Genomic DNA, 15,000 nt, shown 5'->3' with positions numbered 1-15,000 from the left:
ATGTCAAGAAAAAACATTTAAAAAGAAACTAAATATTTTACAAAAATCCCCCCCAATTTTTTTTTTTTTTTTAGATTTGTTAAATAAAATAAAATGAAATACATGAAACAATGCAGTGAGTAAATTGCCGATTTCCTGGAAGTCTGTATCTCTGACGTCAGGGTTTGCTGAACTGACAGCGTTCCTGTGATCAGACTGAGCGTGACTGAAGTTTTTCTGTTTGCAGTGACGGTGAATATGTTAAGATGATGGATGTGTGTGTGCATTAACTACAGCAGCACTGGAGATTAATGTGCAGTTATTGTTTATTACTGCAGGACGGGCTCGGACATAAATAACCCTCAGATCTCCAATCCTGCACTTCCCAAACCTTCCCGGAGCAAACCGAGACATCACTATAATCAGGCCGAGTCATATTTTTACAGCTCTGCACTAAAAGCACAGTAAAAGCGTCTTATTTTACTCTTTCAGAAGGAGAATATTTATCTGAGCTGGTTAATTCTGCTCGATATCGTAATGAATCGCTCTTCCGAGGGCTTTTCCCGTCATCCGCGTGATGGATGTGAGCAAACAAAAACAAGAAAAACACCTCGAGTCCAGACAGACTCAGCAGAACACATCAGCACAAACGGATTGTTTTGCAATGATCCCGTGATTTATCCTCTCTAAAATGTACATATAAACTAAACATCAATAAATATGTATAAGCCAAAGGCCATAAAGCATATGTGAGATCATTTAAAACAGATTCCCAGAGTCACGCCGGCTTCCAGGCCAAACACCGGCTCATCCCAGATTGCCTTGTTCAGCTAAATTTTATCTGCACCTCAGGGTCATAAAGTTGAATATTGACAAAGCCTCACATTGACTTCATCTCCTCGGGTATCCCACACACATTTTTCTTCTGTATGAATATTAGTTTATTGAATAAGTGGCATCTGTTTTCCTCTGCATCACCTTTGCAGTGGGTATTTCTTTGTGACGGCAGCAGCTGATTTATAGGTCTGAGAAAATAGAGCTAAGCAAAAAATTTCCAATACATCCTCAGCCGTGTTTAATTAGGTTTAGAGATGTTACACTCCGGAAACCGTGTTGCTTTCTGAGGAGAAACTCTGGATTCAGACGAGAAAATAATCCCGGTTTAATCTTCCGGAAACTTCTGACGCTCTTCTGAAGAGACATGGAGACGTCCTTCATCATTTAGCGCGAGTTTTCTGGCTCAGCGTGTGAGAGTCGCGTTTACAATGACTGAAAACATTCAATGTTCTTCAAAATTGACACTATTGAAGTGAACTGAATCAACATTAAACTGAATTGAACTGAATTATGACACCTTTGTATTCTATAGTTGCTTTTTAGTTCAATTCATTTCATAATTGATTAATTCTGCAACATTGCCACTGTTATTGAACTGAGTTGAATCAAACTGAACTGAATTAATTCTGATTAATTTTGCCACACTTTTGCTGTTATTGAACTGAATTGAATTTGTTTCATAATTGATGAATTTAGCAACATTGACACTATTGAACTGAACTGAATCAACATCGAACTGAATTTAACTGAATTATGAAATCTTTGTATTCTATAGAGTTGCTTTTTAGTTGAATTCATTTCATAATTGATTGATTTTGCAACATTGCCACTGTTATTGAACTGAGGTGAATCAAACTGAACTGAATTGTGACAGTATTGTCTTCTGTAGAGCTGCTTTATAGTTTAACTTAATTGTTTAATAATTGATTAATTGTGCCACACTTATGCTGTTATTGAACTGAATTGAATTTGTTTCATAATTGATGAATTTAGCAACATTGACACCATTATTTAAATCAACTGAATCAACATTGAACTGAATTGAATTTTTCATAATTGATTAATTTAGCAAGATTGACACCATTATTTAACTTAACTGAATTAACATTAAATTGAATAAAATTTTGCATAATTGATGAATTTTGCAACATTGACACTATTGAACTGAATTGAATCGACATCGAACTGAATTTAACTGAATTATGAAACCTTTGTATTCTACAGAGTTGCTTTTTAGTTGAATTCATTTCATAATTGATTCATTTTGCAACATTGCCACTGTTATTGAATTGAGTTGAATCAAATTGAACTGAATTGTGACAGTGCTGTCTTCTGTAGAGCTGCTTTATAGTTTAACTTAATTGTTTAATAATTGATTAATTTTGCCACACTTATGCTGTTATTGAACTGAATTGAATTTGTTTCATAATTGATGAATTTAGCAACATTGACACCATTATTTAACTCAACTGAATCAACATTGAACTGAATACAATTTTTCATGATTAATTTTGCAACATTGACACAATTGAACTGAATTGAATCGACATCGAACTGAAATTAACTGAATTATGAAACCTTTGTATTCTATAGAGTTGCTTTTTAATTGAATTCATTTCATAATTGATTAATTTTGCATCATTGCCACTGTTATTGAATTGAGTTTAATCAAACTGAACTGAATTGTGACAGTATTGTCTTCTGTAGAGCTGCTTTATAGTTACTTAATTGTTTAATAATTGATTAATTTTGCCACACTTATGCTGTTACTGAACTGAATTTGTTTCATAATGGATGATTTTAGCAACATTTACACCATTATTTAACTCAACTGAATCAACATTGAACTGAGTTGAATTTTTCATAATTGATGAATTGTGCAACATTGACACTATTGAACTGAACTGAATCAACATTAAACTGAATTATGACACCTTTGTATTCTATATGTTGCTTTTTAGTTGAATTCATTTCATAATTGATTAATTTTGCCACACATATGCTGTTATTGAACTGAATTGAATTTGTTTCATAATTGATGAATTTAGCAACATTGACACCATTATTTAACTCAACTGAATCAACATTGAACTGAATTGAATTTTTCAAAATTTATGAATTTTGCAACATTGACACTATTGAACTGAATTGAATCAACATCGAACTGAATTTAACTGAATTATGACAATATTGTCTATTAGTTTCATAACTGATGAACTTTGCAACACTGAATTTAATCAACACTGAACTGAATTGAGTTTATCATAATTGATGAAATTTGCAACATTGACCCTGTTATTGAACTGAATTGAATTTATTTCATAATATATTCATTTTGCAGTATTGGCACTGTTATTGGACTGAATTAGATTCAACATAGACACTACTGAATTGAATCAACATTGAACTGAATTGATCTGAATTATGACTGTATTGTCTTTTGTAGAACTGCTTTACAGCTGAAATTTGTTTAATAATTGATGAACTTTGCAACATTGACACTATTGAACTGAATTGAATCAACATTGAACTGAATTTAACTGAATTATGACACAATTGTCTGACAGTATGACTGTTATTGAAACTGTTATTAAACTGAATTGAATTTTTCACAATTGATCAATTTTGCAACATTGAACCAGTAATTAAACTGAATTGAATTTATCATAATTGATGAATTTCTAAATTGCTAAATTGACACTACTGTATTGAATTGAATCAACATTGAACTGAATTGATCTGAATTATTGTCTTCTGTAGAGCAGCTTTACAGCTGAAATTTGATTTGTTTAATAATTGATGAACTTTGCAACATTGACAGTGTTACTTTCCTTTTTATCACTGTGAAGCAGCTTTGAAACAGTCAGTATAATATAAAGCGCTATAGAAATAAAGCTGACTTGACTAGAGTAATCGGCACCTGTCGGGGTTCTGCGTGCACACATGCATCTGCAACAGGATTCTCTGCGTGAAGGTCTTGAAACACTGGCCACACTTCCACAGGTGCCAGTCGCTGAACTCAGAGCTCAACTGGCTGGTGGACGTGGGACTGGTGTAATAATTGATGAATTTTGCAAAATTGACACCGTAATTAAACTGAATCGATTTTTTCATATTTGATTAATTTTGCAACATTGATACTGTTATTGAAAACTGAATTAAATCAACACTGAATTGAATTAAACTGTATTATGACACTATTGCCTTCTGTGGAGCTGCTTTAGAGTTGAATTCATTTCATAATTGATTAATTTTGCAACATTTGCACCATTATTGAACTCAATTGAATCAAAATTCAACTGAATTGAATTGTTCATAATTGATTAATTTTGCAACATTGACACTGTTACTGAACTGAATCAACACTGAATGAATTGAATCAATATTGAACTGAATGGAACTGAATTATGACACTATTTTCTTGACATTAACTGAATTAAATTTGTTTCATAATTGATTAATTTTGCAACATTGACACTGTTATTGAACTGAATTGAATCAACATTCAATTTTCATTCAAATTTCATTCAACAGAATTTTGACGCCATTGTCTTCTGTAGAGCTGCTTTATACTTGAATTCATTTAATAATTGATGAATTTTGCAAAATTCACACGATTATTAAACTGAACTGAATTCATTTTTAATAACTGATGAACTTTGCAACATTGACACCGTTATTGAACTGAACTGAATTGAATCAACATTAAACTGAACAGGATTTTAATCATAATTGATGAACTTTGCAGCATTGACACTGTTACTGTTTATCACTGTGAATCATCCTTGAAACGATCTCTAATGTATAAAGCGCTATAGAAATAAAGGAGTTAGCGGTACCTGTCGGGGTTCTGCGTGCACACGTGCATCTGCAGCAGGATTCTCTGCGTGAAGGTCTTGAAACACTGGCCACACTTCCACAGGTGCCAGTCGCTGAACTCCGAGCTCAACTGGCTGGTGGACGTGGGACTGGCCAACACGCGCTGGTTCTTCACGCTCAGCTGGTTTAAACTGGACTCCATGTGGCCCGTCTTGTCCATCAGAGAGAAGCTGCGCGAGCAGGGCGACTGAGGGAACACCGTGGAGCGCAGGACCACAGACGAGGGTTTCGGGCTCTTGCTGAAGGGCTGGAGCGAGTCCTGGCGGGTCATGGCCTCCATTACAGTAGACGGCACGTTCACTGCGAACACACACATCAGAGGAAACACACATCTGAGTGAAAGATGAAAAACAAGAACATTAATGACAGCGACATGATCTGAGACGATCCAACCAAATCTTTACAAAGAGTCACATGATCAGCGACACTTACGTTATAGATACACTAACGTTTAATGATTGGTGAGATTTTTTCAATTTTTGAAGAGTCTCTTCTGCTCACCAAAGCTGCATTTATTTCATCAAAAATACAGTAAAATAGTGAAATATTATTATAATGTAAATCATCAGTTCTCTATGTGAATATACAGTAAAGTGTAATTGATATCCTGTGATCAAAGCTGAATTTACAGCATCATTACTCCAGTCTTCAGAGTCACATGATCCTTCAGAAATCACTCTAATATGATGATTTGAGGATCAAGAAACATTTATGATTATATCAGTGTTCATATTTTTGTGGAAACCGTGATGCATTTTATTTTTCATGATTCTTTCATGAATAGAAAGTTCAAAAGAACAGCATTTATTTGAAATAGAATCTTTTGTAACATTATAAATGTCTTTACTGTCCCTTTTGATCAATTTAATGTTTTTGCAATAATTAATTTCTTTGAAAAAAAAATATTTAGTGAATAAATAACTATAATTTTAATCATAAATGCAATATATTTCATATATGTTTATTAATTAAAAATAAATAAATTAATCATTTAAATACATTTTTCATAAATGTTATAAATTGTATTAATACATACATTTTATTTTTATTTATTTACTTATTTTTAAATACATTTTATTTTTTTATTTTTTTAAATAAATATTGTTTTTTTTTTTTAAATAAAATAATATTTTAAAGATAATTATTTAAATAAATAATCAGTAACTGGCATGTTCAGACGGTTTGTAAGCGGCTTTACGGTCAGACAGCGAAACAGAAACACTTCCATCATCAAACCTCACTCCACATTCTTCATCACGACGCACGCTGTGCACATAAACACTGAATTAGCCGACTGTAAGACGAGACATGTGAGAGCGCTGGGATTTAATAAAGCCGGCGCATTCAATGCAGAATGAGTTATGAATCTCCAGAACTCGTCTGATCACTGCTGAGCGTCAGTCGTAGACGAGCGATTAGAGCGAACGTGAAGAGACGCTCTGAAAACACACGCAAATCAGCGTCTCATATATTCAGATTAAATATGAATCCTTCAGTGTGATGCACTGCAAAACATGATGTTCCTCCTCAGTGTTTCTGTCTCGTTGGATGACACTATTATCATTTCATAATTGATGAATTTGCAACATTGACACATAATTGATGAATATTGAACTAAATTATGACACTATTGTCTTACATTGAACTGAACTGAATTTGTTTCATAATTGAAGAAACATTGACACTATTATTGAACTGAATTGAATTTGTTTCATAATTAATGAACTTTGCAACATTTACACTGTTATTAAACTGAATAGATTTTTTTCAAAATTGATGAATTTTGCTAAATTGAAAATATTGAAGTGAACTGAATCAACATTGATTTATGAACAAATGAATTATGAAGGATTCACATTTACTGGAGAAGCAAAATGACTGGAGATATTAAGTCTGAAAAATGAATCAAAATGAAGTGAGTTTGTGTTTAAAACAAGAACAAATGTCAGTGGAGTCAGAAAATAATCTTAATTCAAAGTGAAAACAAGATTATTTTTCTGACTCCACTGGCAAATATTTGTTCTTGTTTTAAGCAAAAAAATCATTTTTCAGACTTAATATCTTCAGTCATTTTGCTTCTTCTCCAGTAAATGTATCTTGATTTCAGAATGTTTAGATATTTGTGCTGGAAAACGAGATAAAATCATTTTTTGCAGTGCAAACCTCATCATTTTAGTGTTCCTGCCGAGCCCATGATGCGAGCGCTGAAGATCGTCTCACATGCATCACATCACACAAGCGTTTGGAAGGAACGAGCGCTGTCTAAACAGAACAGTAACCAGACTGAACTCATAAAGTCTGTGTGCTGTAAACACTGAGCTGTCAGCCTCGCTCTCGGCCCACGGTGAGGAGCAAGCGCCGCTTTACAGCGAGAACAGGAGTGATGAAGAACATTCAAACGCTGGAAAACTGAGCAGAACCGCTGAGAAAAGAAGAGTCTGGAACACCAGTGACTCTGTGCTGGGAATCAATGATTTAGTAACACTAGTGGGTTACTATTACCTTATATTATACATTATGCATTATTGATATTAATTATGAACCTGTATATAGTAGTTCTCAGTGAGGAATGAAAAAATATTAGCTAATAGTGAACTACCACATTCAACTGAGTGCTATTACTAACTAGTTCATTAATCAGAGTATGTTGTTAGTTAATAGCAGTTACTATAATGTTAATAATGCGTTTGTTCCTGTGTAGTTATTCATTAATGACGGAACAGTATTATAAAGTGTAACCCACTTTTCTAACTTTAGTTAGTGTGTAATGTTGCTGTTTGAGCATAAACAACATCTGCAAAGTTACAACGCTCAAAGTTCAGAGCAAAGGGAGATATTTGCTTTTACAGAAATCGCTTTTTAAGGACTACAACAAACGGCTGGTAGAGACTACACCACATTCCTCCCGGGTTAGTGACATCACCAACCCTAGAATTTACATAAACCCCGCCCCCCTGAACACGATTTATAGATTATCATGACAGAATATGACTTGAAGATAATTAACTCCACATCATCTACATAAATTCATCAACTAACCATTTAGAAACGTCCTGTTGCTTCTACATGTTGTCACTTCTTCATCTGACTTCGGTTTGAACATAAAGGCTAAAAGTTTTTTAAATTTTCACACACAAGCTCTTGAAGCTCCGCCCTCTGTGCCGGGAGTAGCAGCTCATTTGCATTTAAAGGGACACACACAAAAACTGAACGTTTTTGCTCACCCTCAAAAACTGACAATTTTAACATGCTATAAAAAAATGCCTGTGGGGTGTTTTGAGCTGAAACTTCACACACACACTGGACCCCTGTAAAGAGGAGATGGCGAGACTCACAGTTTTCGTCTTGTGCGACGCACTGCAGAGGGATCCCGAAGAAAGACGTGTAGCTGTCGTTGTACCAAACCAGCAGCTCGGTTCCTCGAGGGATGTCTGAACACGCCCGGTAGAAAATACACGACCTGAAACACAGCAAAATATACTATAACATACCTCAATCCATTACATATTCTATCACATCATTCACTCATTCTTGATTAAACAAAAAAACTATTAAAAAAAACTGTTTAAATGAAATTAAAACAAAATGTGCATTATAATATATTCAATAGACTGACTATAAAATATGTGAATGCATTATAAAATATATTAAATCATTCATTTTCATGTGGCTATTAAAAAACTATTAAAAACAGTTATTTTGTCGTTAAATAATCTAATAGCACATGTAGATTTCTCACTCTCGATTTATTTTCACCTGAAGACTTCAGAAAACATTATGATTAAAGAACTTCTCTTACTCTTAAAGTCTCCCTGTGGTGAAAATCCAGGTTTTAATGTTGTTTATGTGTCTATGTGGTGTTTTTAATATGCTTTAAGACAAAGCATGTGTAAGTTCATAAGTCGACAGCATTGCTGAGTATTTCCTCCTTAAAACTGCAGTGAACCAAAGACAGTCTCAAACACACACTTTGAAATCGCTGGTGTTTCTGACGTCACAAACTACCTTGTAACCAATCAGATCAACGTGTGATCGCCAACCAGTGGATCTCTGAGCTGAGGGAGTGAGTGGAGGCGGGGCTCATTTGCATATTCATAGAGCCGCGCATACTAAATGAGGCAAGGGTGTCGAGTTACATTCAAGATATTTTAAGGTATGAAGAATTTTTTCAAGGAAAAAAACGTTTAAATATGTAATTTTGGAGATCAAAGATGAGATACTTTAATAAAATACAAACAAATAGAGTAATAATTTCAGAAATCCTTCATAAAAGAAAATGTTTCCTGATTAGATTCATGTGAGCAGGTAACCAGACTAAGAACAATAACTATAGTTGTATTACTGTCCATACCAATGCATGCTATCATTCTGTTTATTATATGCACTGCTGTTAGTCTGTTACTGCTGTTGTCTGTCGCCTTAAATGCTCAAGCTCGTTAAAGCAGGATGGATTCTGATTGGCTGTCAGTGTTTTCATCCTTCAATAGCTGGGAAAAAAAAAATTCGCTCTGAAAGTTCTGACGATATCGTTCCTCTGTGTCGTTATCGTTATAGCTGTGGACTCAGTTTTCTGTTATAACTTGAAAGATTTTTAGAACTATATCTTTATCATTATAGTTGTGGACTCAGTTTCTGTTATATATTTAGAACTATACCTTTATCGTTGTCATCCTTACCCTTTAACCAACTAACCTCAATCCGCTGGATCAAGCACTGCTTAAACTGAGAAAAATGCCTACAAATATTTGACTCTTTGGTCTCGGGGGGGGAGTGCTGAGATGGGTGCATTTTATTAATTCTTTCCACCGCAACATCAAAATAAAACAAAGGCCGAGTCCATAAATCACCAACATCTCATGAGCCACAAGAGAGAAAACACAGCGTAGCTTGAGAAACCCGTAACGCCTCGTCTCTCAGTTCGGCTTCACTCAACGTAAACACTGCAGCACAAATAAATGTAGTGGGAGTAAATGAGTCAGTGTGCCGCTGAAAGAGGTTGTTTGGGGAGCAATGGGTGGCCTCACAACACACACACACACACACACACACACACACACACACACACTCAGAGCGAGTGTAAACCTACACCGGCTCTTACACGCCTGCCGTCACCTCCAGCGCGCGCATGAATCTCCGCAGATCAAAGCCCGTCTCGGGTTCGGTTTCCCGCGCTGACATGTATTTAGTATTGTGGTTGGAAGAGTAATAAAGTTCCCTGTGCGGGAGATGCCAGAAGACGTTACTGTCAGAGCAAAACAACACAGCCGAGTCGGACTCCATCCATCAGCGCCGCTTTGAAGAGAATTCCATGAAGATATTGCGAATCATAACAGGCGGATCTGGATCTGGAGACGCGGGAACGGCCTCCAGCTGATCACGGGGTCAGAGTTCATGACCTCTGAAGATCATCAGATCATTAGAACATCAGATCATCAGATCATTAGAACATCAGATCATCAGATCATTAGAACATCAGATCATTAGATTATCAGATCATTAGATCCTCAGATCATTAGATCATCAGATCATTAGATTATCAGATCATCAGACTGAGGGCCGGAGCACAGGACATGTATTTAGTGTTAAAAACGCGAGACGGAGGTCAGAGAGGAGAGAGGCACAAGAGACGAGTTTAACTTACTTAAAAGGGATAAGAGTGCATCTAAAAGTGCATCTGTCCATCATAAAAGTGCATCTGTCCATCATAAAAGTGCATCTATCCATCATAAAAGTGCATCTGTCCATCATAAAAGTTCATCTGTCCATCATAAAAGTGCATCTATCCATCATAAAAGTGCATCATATCCATGATAAAAGTGCATCTATTCATCATAAAAGTGCATCTAAACATCATAAAAGTGCATCTGTCCATCATAAAAGTGCATCTGTCCATCATAAAAGTGCATCTGTCCATCATAAAAGTGCATCTGTCCATCATAAAAGTGCATCTATCCATCATAAAAGTGCATCTGTCCATCATAAAAGTTCATCTGTCCATCATAAAAGTGCATCTGTCCATCATAAAAGTGCATCTATCCATCATAAAAGTGCATCATATCCATGATAAAAGTGCATCTGTCCATCATAAAAGTGCATCTAAACATCATATAAGTGCATCTGTCCATCATAAAAGTGCATCTATCCATCATAAAAGTGCATCTATCCATCATAAAAGTGCATCTATCATCATAAAAGTGCATCTATCCATCATAAAAGTGCATCCATCATAAAAGTGCATCTATCCATCATAAAAGTGCATCCATCATAAAAGTGCATCTATCCATCATAAAAGTGCATCCATCATAAAAGTGCATCATATCCATGATAAAAGTGCATCTATCATCATAAAAGTGCATCTATCCATCATAAAAGTGCATCATATCCATCATAAAAGTGCATCTGTCCATCATAAAAGTGCATCTGTCCATCATAAAAGTGCATCTGTCCATCATAAAAGTGCATCTATCCATCATAAAAGTGCATCTGTCCATCATAAAAGTGCATCTGTCCATCATAAAAGTGCATCTGTCCATCATAAAAGTGCATCATATCCATCATATCCATCATAAAAGTGCATCATATCCATCATAAAAGTGCATCTGTCCATCATAAAAGTGCATCTATTCATCATAAAAGTGCATCTGTCCATCATAAAAGTGCATCTGTCCATCATAAAAGTGCATCTGTCCATCATAAAAGTGCATCTGCCCATCATAAAAGTGCATCTATCCATCATAAAAGTGCATCTGTCCATCATAAAAGTGCATCATATCCAACATAAAAGTGCATCTGTCCATCATAAAAGTGCATCTGTCCATCATAAAAGTGCATCTATCACACACACACACACACACACACACACACACACACACACACACACACACACACACACACACAAACACTCAGTCACTCAGTCACTCAGTCACTCACTCTCACACACACACACACACACACACACACACACACACACACACACACACACACACACAATCACTCACTGACTCACACTCACTATCTCTCTCTCTCACACACACACACACACTGAATTGCGAGATATAAACTAAAGATATCGCAATTACCTTTTCTATATATTTCTGTAATATTTGTACTTTTTTATATTCTGTAAGATATTCTTCTATTGTTGTACATACTGCTAACTATAATATTTAGAGTAAGGGGTCGGGTCAGGGTTAGGGGTCGGGTAAAGGTCAGGTTAGGGTCAGAGGTCAGGGGTCGGTTTAGGGTCAGAGGTCAGGGTTTGAGTACAGTGGTCTGGTTAGGGTCAGAGGTCACGGTCAGGGTCAGTACCTGTACTGCACCACCATCATGTTCTGCTCCCCTCAGTTGAGCGGGTCAGGTTAGAGGTCAGGGGTCGGGTCAGGGTTAGGGTAAGTACCTGTACTGCACCATCATCTGCACCCCGCAGTTGAGCAGGTCAGGTTAGAGGTCAGGTCAGGGGTTGGGTCAGGGGTCCGGTCAGGGTCAAAGGTCAGGGTTAGAGGTCAGGGTTAGAGGTCAGGGGTCAGGGTTAAAGGTCAGGGTTAGGGTCAGTACCTGTACTGCACCATCATCATGTTCTGCTCCCCGCAGTTGAGCAGGTCAGGTTAGAGGTCAGGGGTCAGGTCAGGGTTAAAGGTCAGGGTTAGGGTCAGTACCTGTACTGCACCACCATCATGTTCTGCTCGCCGCAGTGTCGAGCGCACCGGATGTACCTCATCCAGCTGGACTTGCTGGGCTCGTTCCCGTCGATGAAGTGCAGTAACGTTCCTTCCTGATCGTAGATCTGTAGAGAAACATCGATAAACACCGTCAGGAGCTTCTGCAGATCACAGAACTGATCCCTCAAGGCCTGTTGATTCTAAATGCATTTTATTCATAATATCTGTAGTTTCTGTTTCATCTTCAGGGATATAAAAACTTGCCCATCACAGAAAACTTTTGGCACTTTTTGAATTAAAAAAACTGTATGTTTTTAAAATGATTTGGTTTATGAGGACACAGGAAATGTTTACGTTGTAATAAACATATCATTATACACAGTTGTGTCCCACACACAACACACTCTATCACACAAGTCATACACTCTATCACACACACTTCTCTCTCTCTCTCTCTCTCTCTCTCTCTCTCTCTCTCTCACACCCCCCCCCCCACACACACACAAACACTCACACACTCTCACACACAGTCACATACACACTCACACTCCATCACACACTTTCTTTCTTTCTTTCTTTCTCTCTCTCTCACAGACACACAAACAAATTGGTTTCAAAAAAGGTTTATATTATCTAAATTTGTATTTATTATTATTTTATTCTATTTAATATATTAATAATTTTTTTATTTTAATCTCATTTCTAATTCATTTATTTTAACATAATTTATTTATTTACTTTAAATATAAGCTTTACTTTACTTTATTATAATCTTTTTATTTATTTTTACAGTTTTTCTATGGACTCGAGTTTGAAAACCCTCGGTTGAAATGAACCTGTAACATTGACCCACTGGTGACAAGTTTACAGAACCCAAGTGCAGTTTAATATTATTCAAAAACAAGATCTTACATAAAACAAAGGCATGGCGTGGCATGAGAATCAAAACAAAAACATGAACATGGACATGGCGCTTACCAACAGTAGCTCAATATTACAGAATACTTGACCCAAAATGAAGCCAGCAGTTTGCCTCCTGCGACTCAGTCAAGGGGACCGCACCATAGAGGACCACGTGGTAAACTTTTGTGAACTCTCTCACCTGGTGGATTTTAATGATCACATCACTTCACATCATGCCTGCCAAACCTGAGTCACTTCACATCATGCCTGCCAAACCTGAGTCACTTCACATCATGCCTGCCAAACCTGAGTCACTTCACATCATGCCTGCCAAACCTGAGTCACTTCACATCATGCCTGCCAAACCTTAGTCACTTCACATCATGCCTGCCAAACCTTAGTCACTTCACATCATGCCTGCCAAGCCTAAGTCACTTCACATCATGCCTGCCAAACCTTAGTCACTTCACATCATGCCTGCCAAACCTGAGTCACTTCACATCATGCCTGCCAAACCTTAGTCACTTCACATCATGCCTGCCAAACCTTAGTCACTTCACATCATGCCTGCCAAACCTGAGTCACTTCACATCATGCCTGCCAAACCTTAGTCACTTCACATCATTACTGCCAAGCCTGAGTCACTTCACATCATGACTGCCGAGCCTGAGTCACTTCACATCATGACTGCCGAGCCTGAGTCACTTCACATCATGACTGCCAAACCTGAGTCACTTCACATCATGACTGCCGAGCCTGAGTCACTTCACATCATGCCTGCCAAACCTGAGTCACTTCACATCATGCCTGCCAAGCCTGAGTCACTTCACATCATGCCTGCCATGCCTGCCAAACCTTAGTCACTTCACATCATGCCTGCCAAACCTGAGTCACTTCACATCATGCCTGCCAAACCTGAGTCACTTCACATCATGCCTGCCAAACCTTAGTCACTTCACATCATGCCTGCCAAACCTGAGTCACTTCACATCATGCCTGCCAAACCTGAGTCACTTCACACACATCGGCTCCAACCCGTGAGCCGGTCGAGCCAGAGCCCACAGCCAAGATGGCCGCTACACCTGGGCCATGGCTATCTTGTGTGTGTGGGCCATGCATCTACTCCAGCCCCTGACCAGCGTCCAGAGGGGACTCCAGCCCGTGAGCCCGCTCCAATCCACAACCCCATAGCTCAGAGAGGGCCATATATCCCACGTCTTGTTTCGGTTCATGTTTCATGTCAGTCATGTGATTCCCTTACCCTCATGTAATCCTGCCATGTGCTTCCCTAGTATTTTGTGTTTAGTAGTCATTGGTTAATTGTCTAAATCATGTTCACGGGTGTGTATCGTTTAGTCATTAGTAGTCTGTATTTAAGCCATTATGTTTGCCATGTGTCTTTGTCAAGTATTGTCACTTGTATCACGTCAAGCCAAGTCTTTGTTCACTTTGTATCTGTTCACGTTGGGAAATAATAAAGCTGCACTTGGGTTCTCCAAGCTTGCCTACAGTGGACTCTTGTTACACTGTCTTTCTCTACTACGAATTGTTTATTGTTGGTTCTGTGACAAACTGCAAATTGAAAAAAGTCAGTTCTGCACAAAAGCATCTGCTAAATTCATAAATGCAGATTTCTATTGAACCATTAACTTAAAACCTCAAGGGGACTTATTTGAATTATATTTTAAGAAGAAGTTTTAGCTGAAAGTGGTTCAGATGATAAAGAAGTTGCTGCAGCGAGTCT

The 15,000-nt window shown here is 37.3% G+C and overlaps 1 protein-coding gene across 2 annotated transcripts in view; it reads right to left on the bottom strand.

The window, feature by feature from the left end:
- The window catches only part of prdm6 (PR domain containing 6), a 41,275-nt gene that overhangs the window by 5,444 nt on the left and 20,831 nt on the right, over positions 1 to 15,000 (bottom strand). For both annotated transcript variants that reach the window (XM_079896544.1, XM_079896545.1), the window contains exons 3-5: positions 12,351 to 12,478; positions 8,031 to 8,155; positions 4,656 to 4,995 (exon numbers count right to left, since the gene is read on the bottom strand). In XM_079896544.1, the coding sequence (XP_079752670.1) occupies positions 4,656 to 4,995; positions 8,031 to 8,155; positions 12,351 to 12,478 (593 nt within the window). The remainder of the gene's footprint in view (positions 1 to 4,655; positions 4,996 to 8,030; positions 8,156 to 12,350; positions 12,479 to 15,000) is intronic.

Source organism: Squalius cephalus (genome assembly GCF_949319135.1).
Source record: "Squalius cephalus genome assembly, chromosome: 16".
In the NCBI taxonomy this organism is placed as follows: domain Eukaryota; kingdom Metazoa; phylum Chordata; class Actinopteri; order Cypriniformes; family Leuciscidae; genus Squalius; species Squalius cephalus.
Note: the sequence above shows the minus strand (reverse complement) of the source record. Positions and strands in the feature narration are given on the sequence as shown.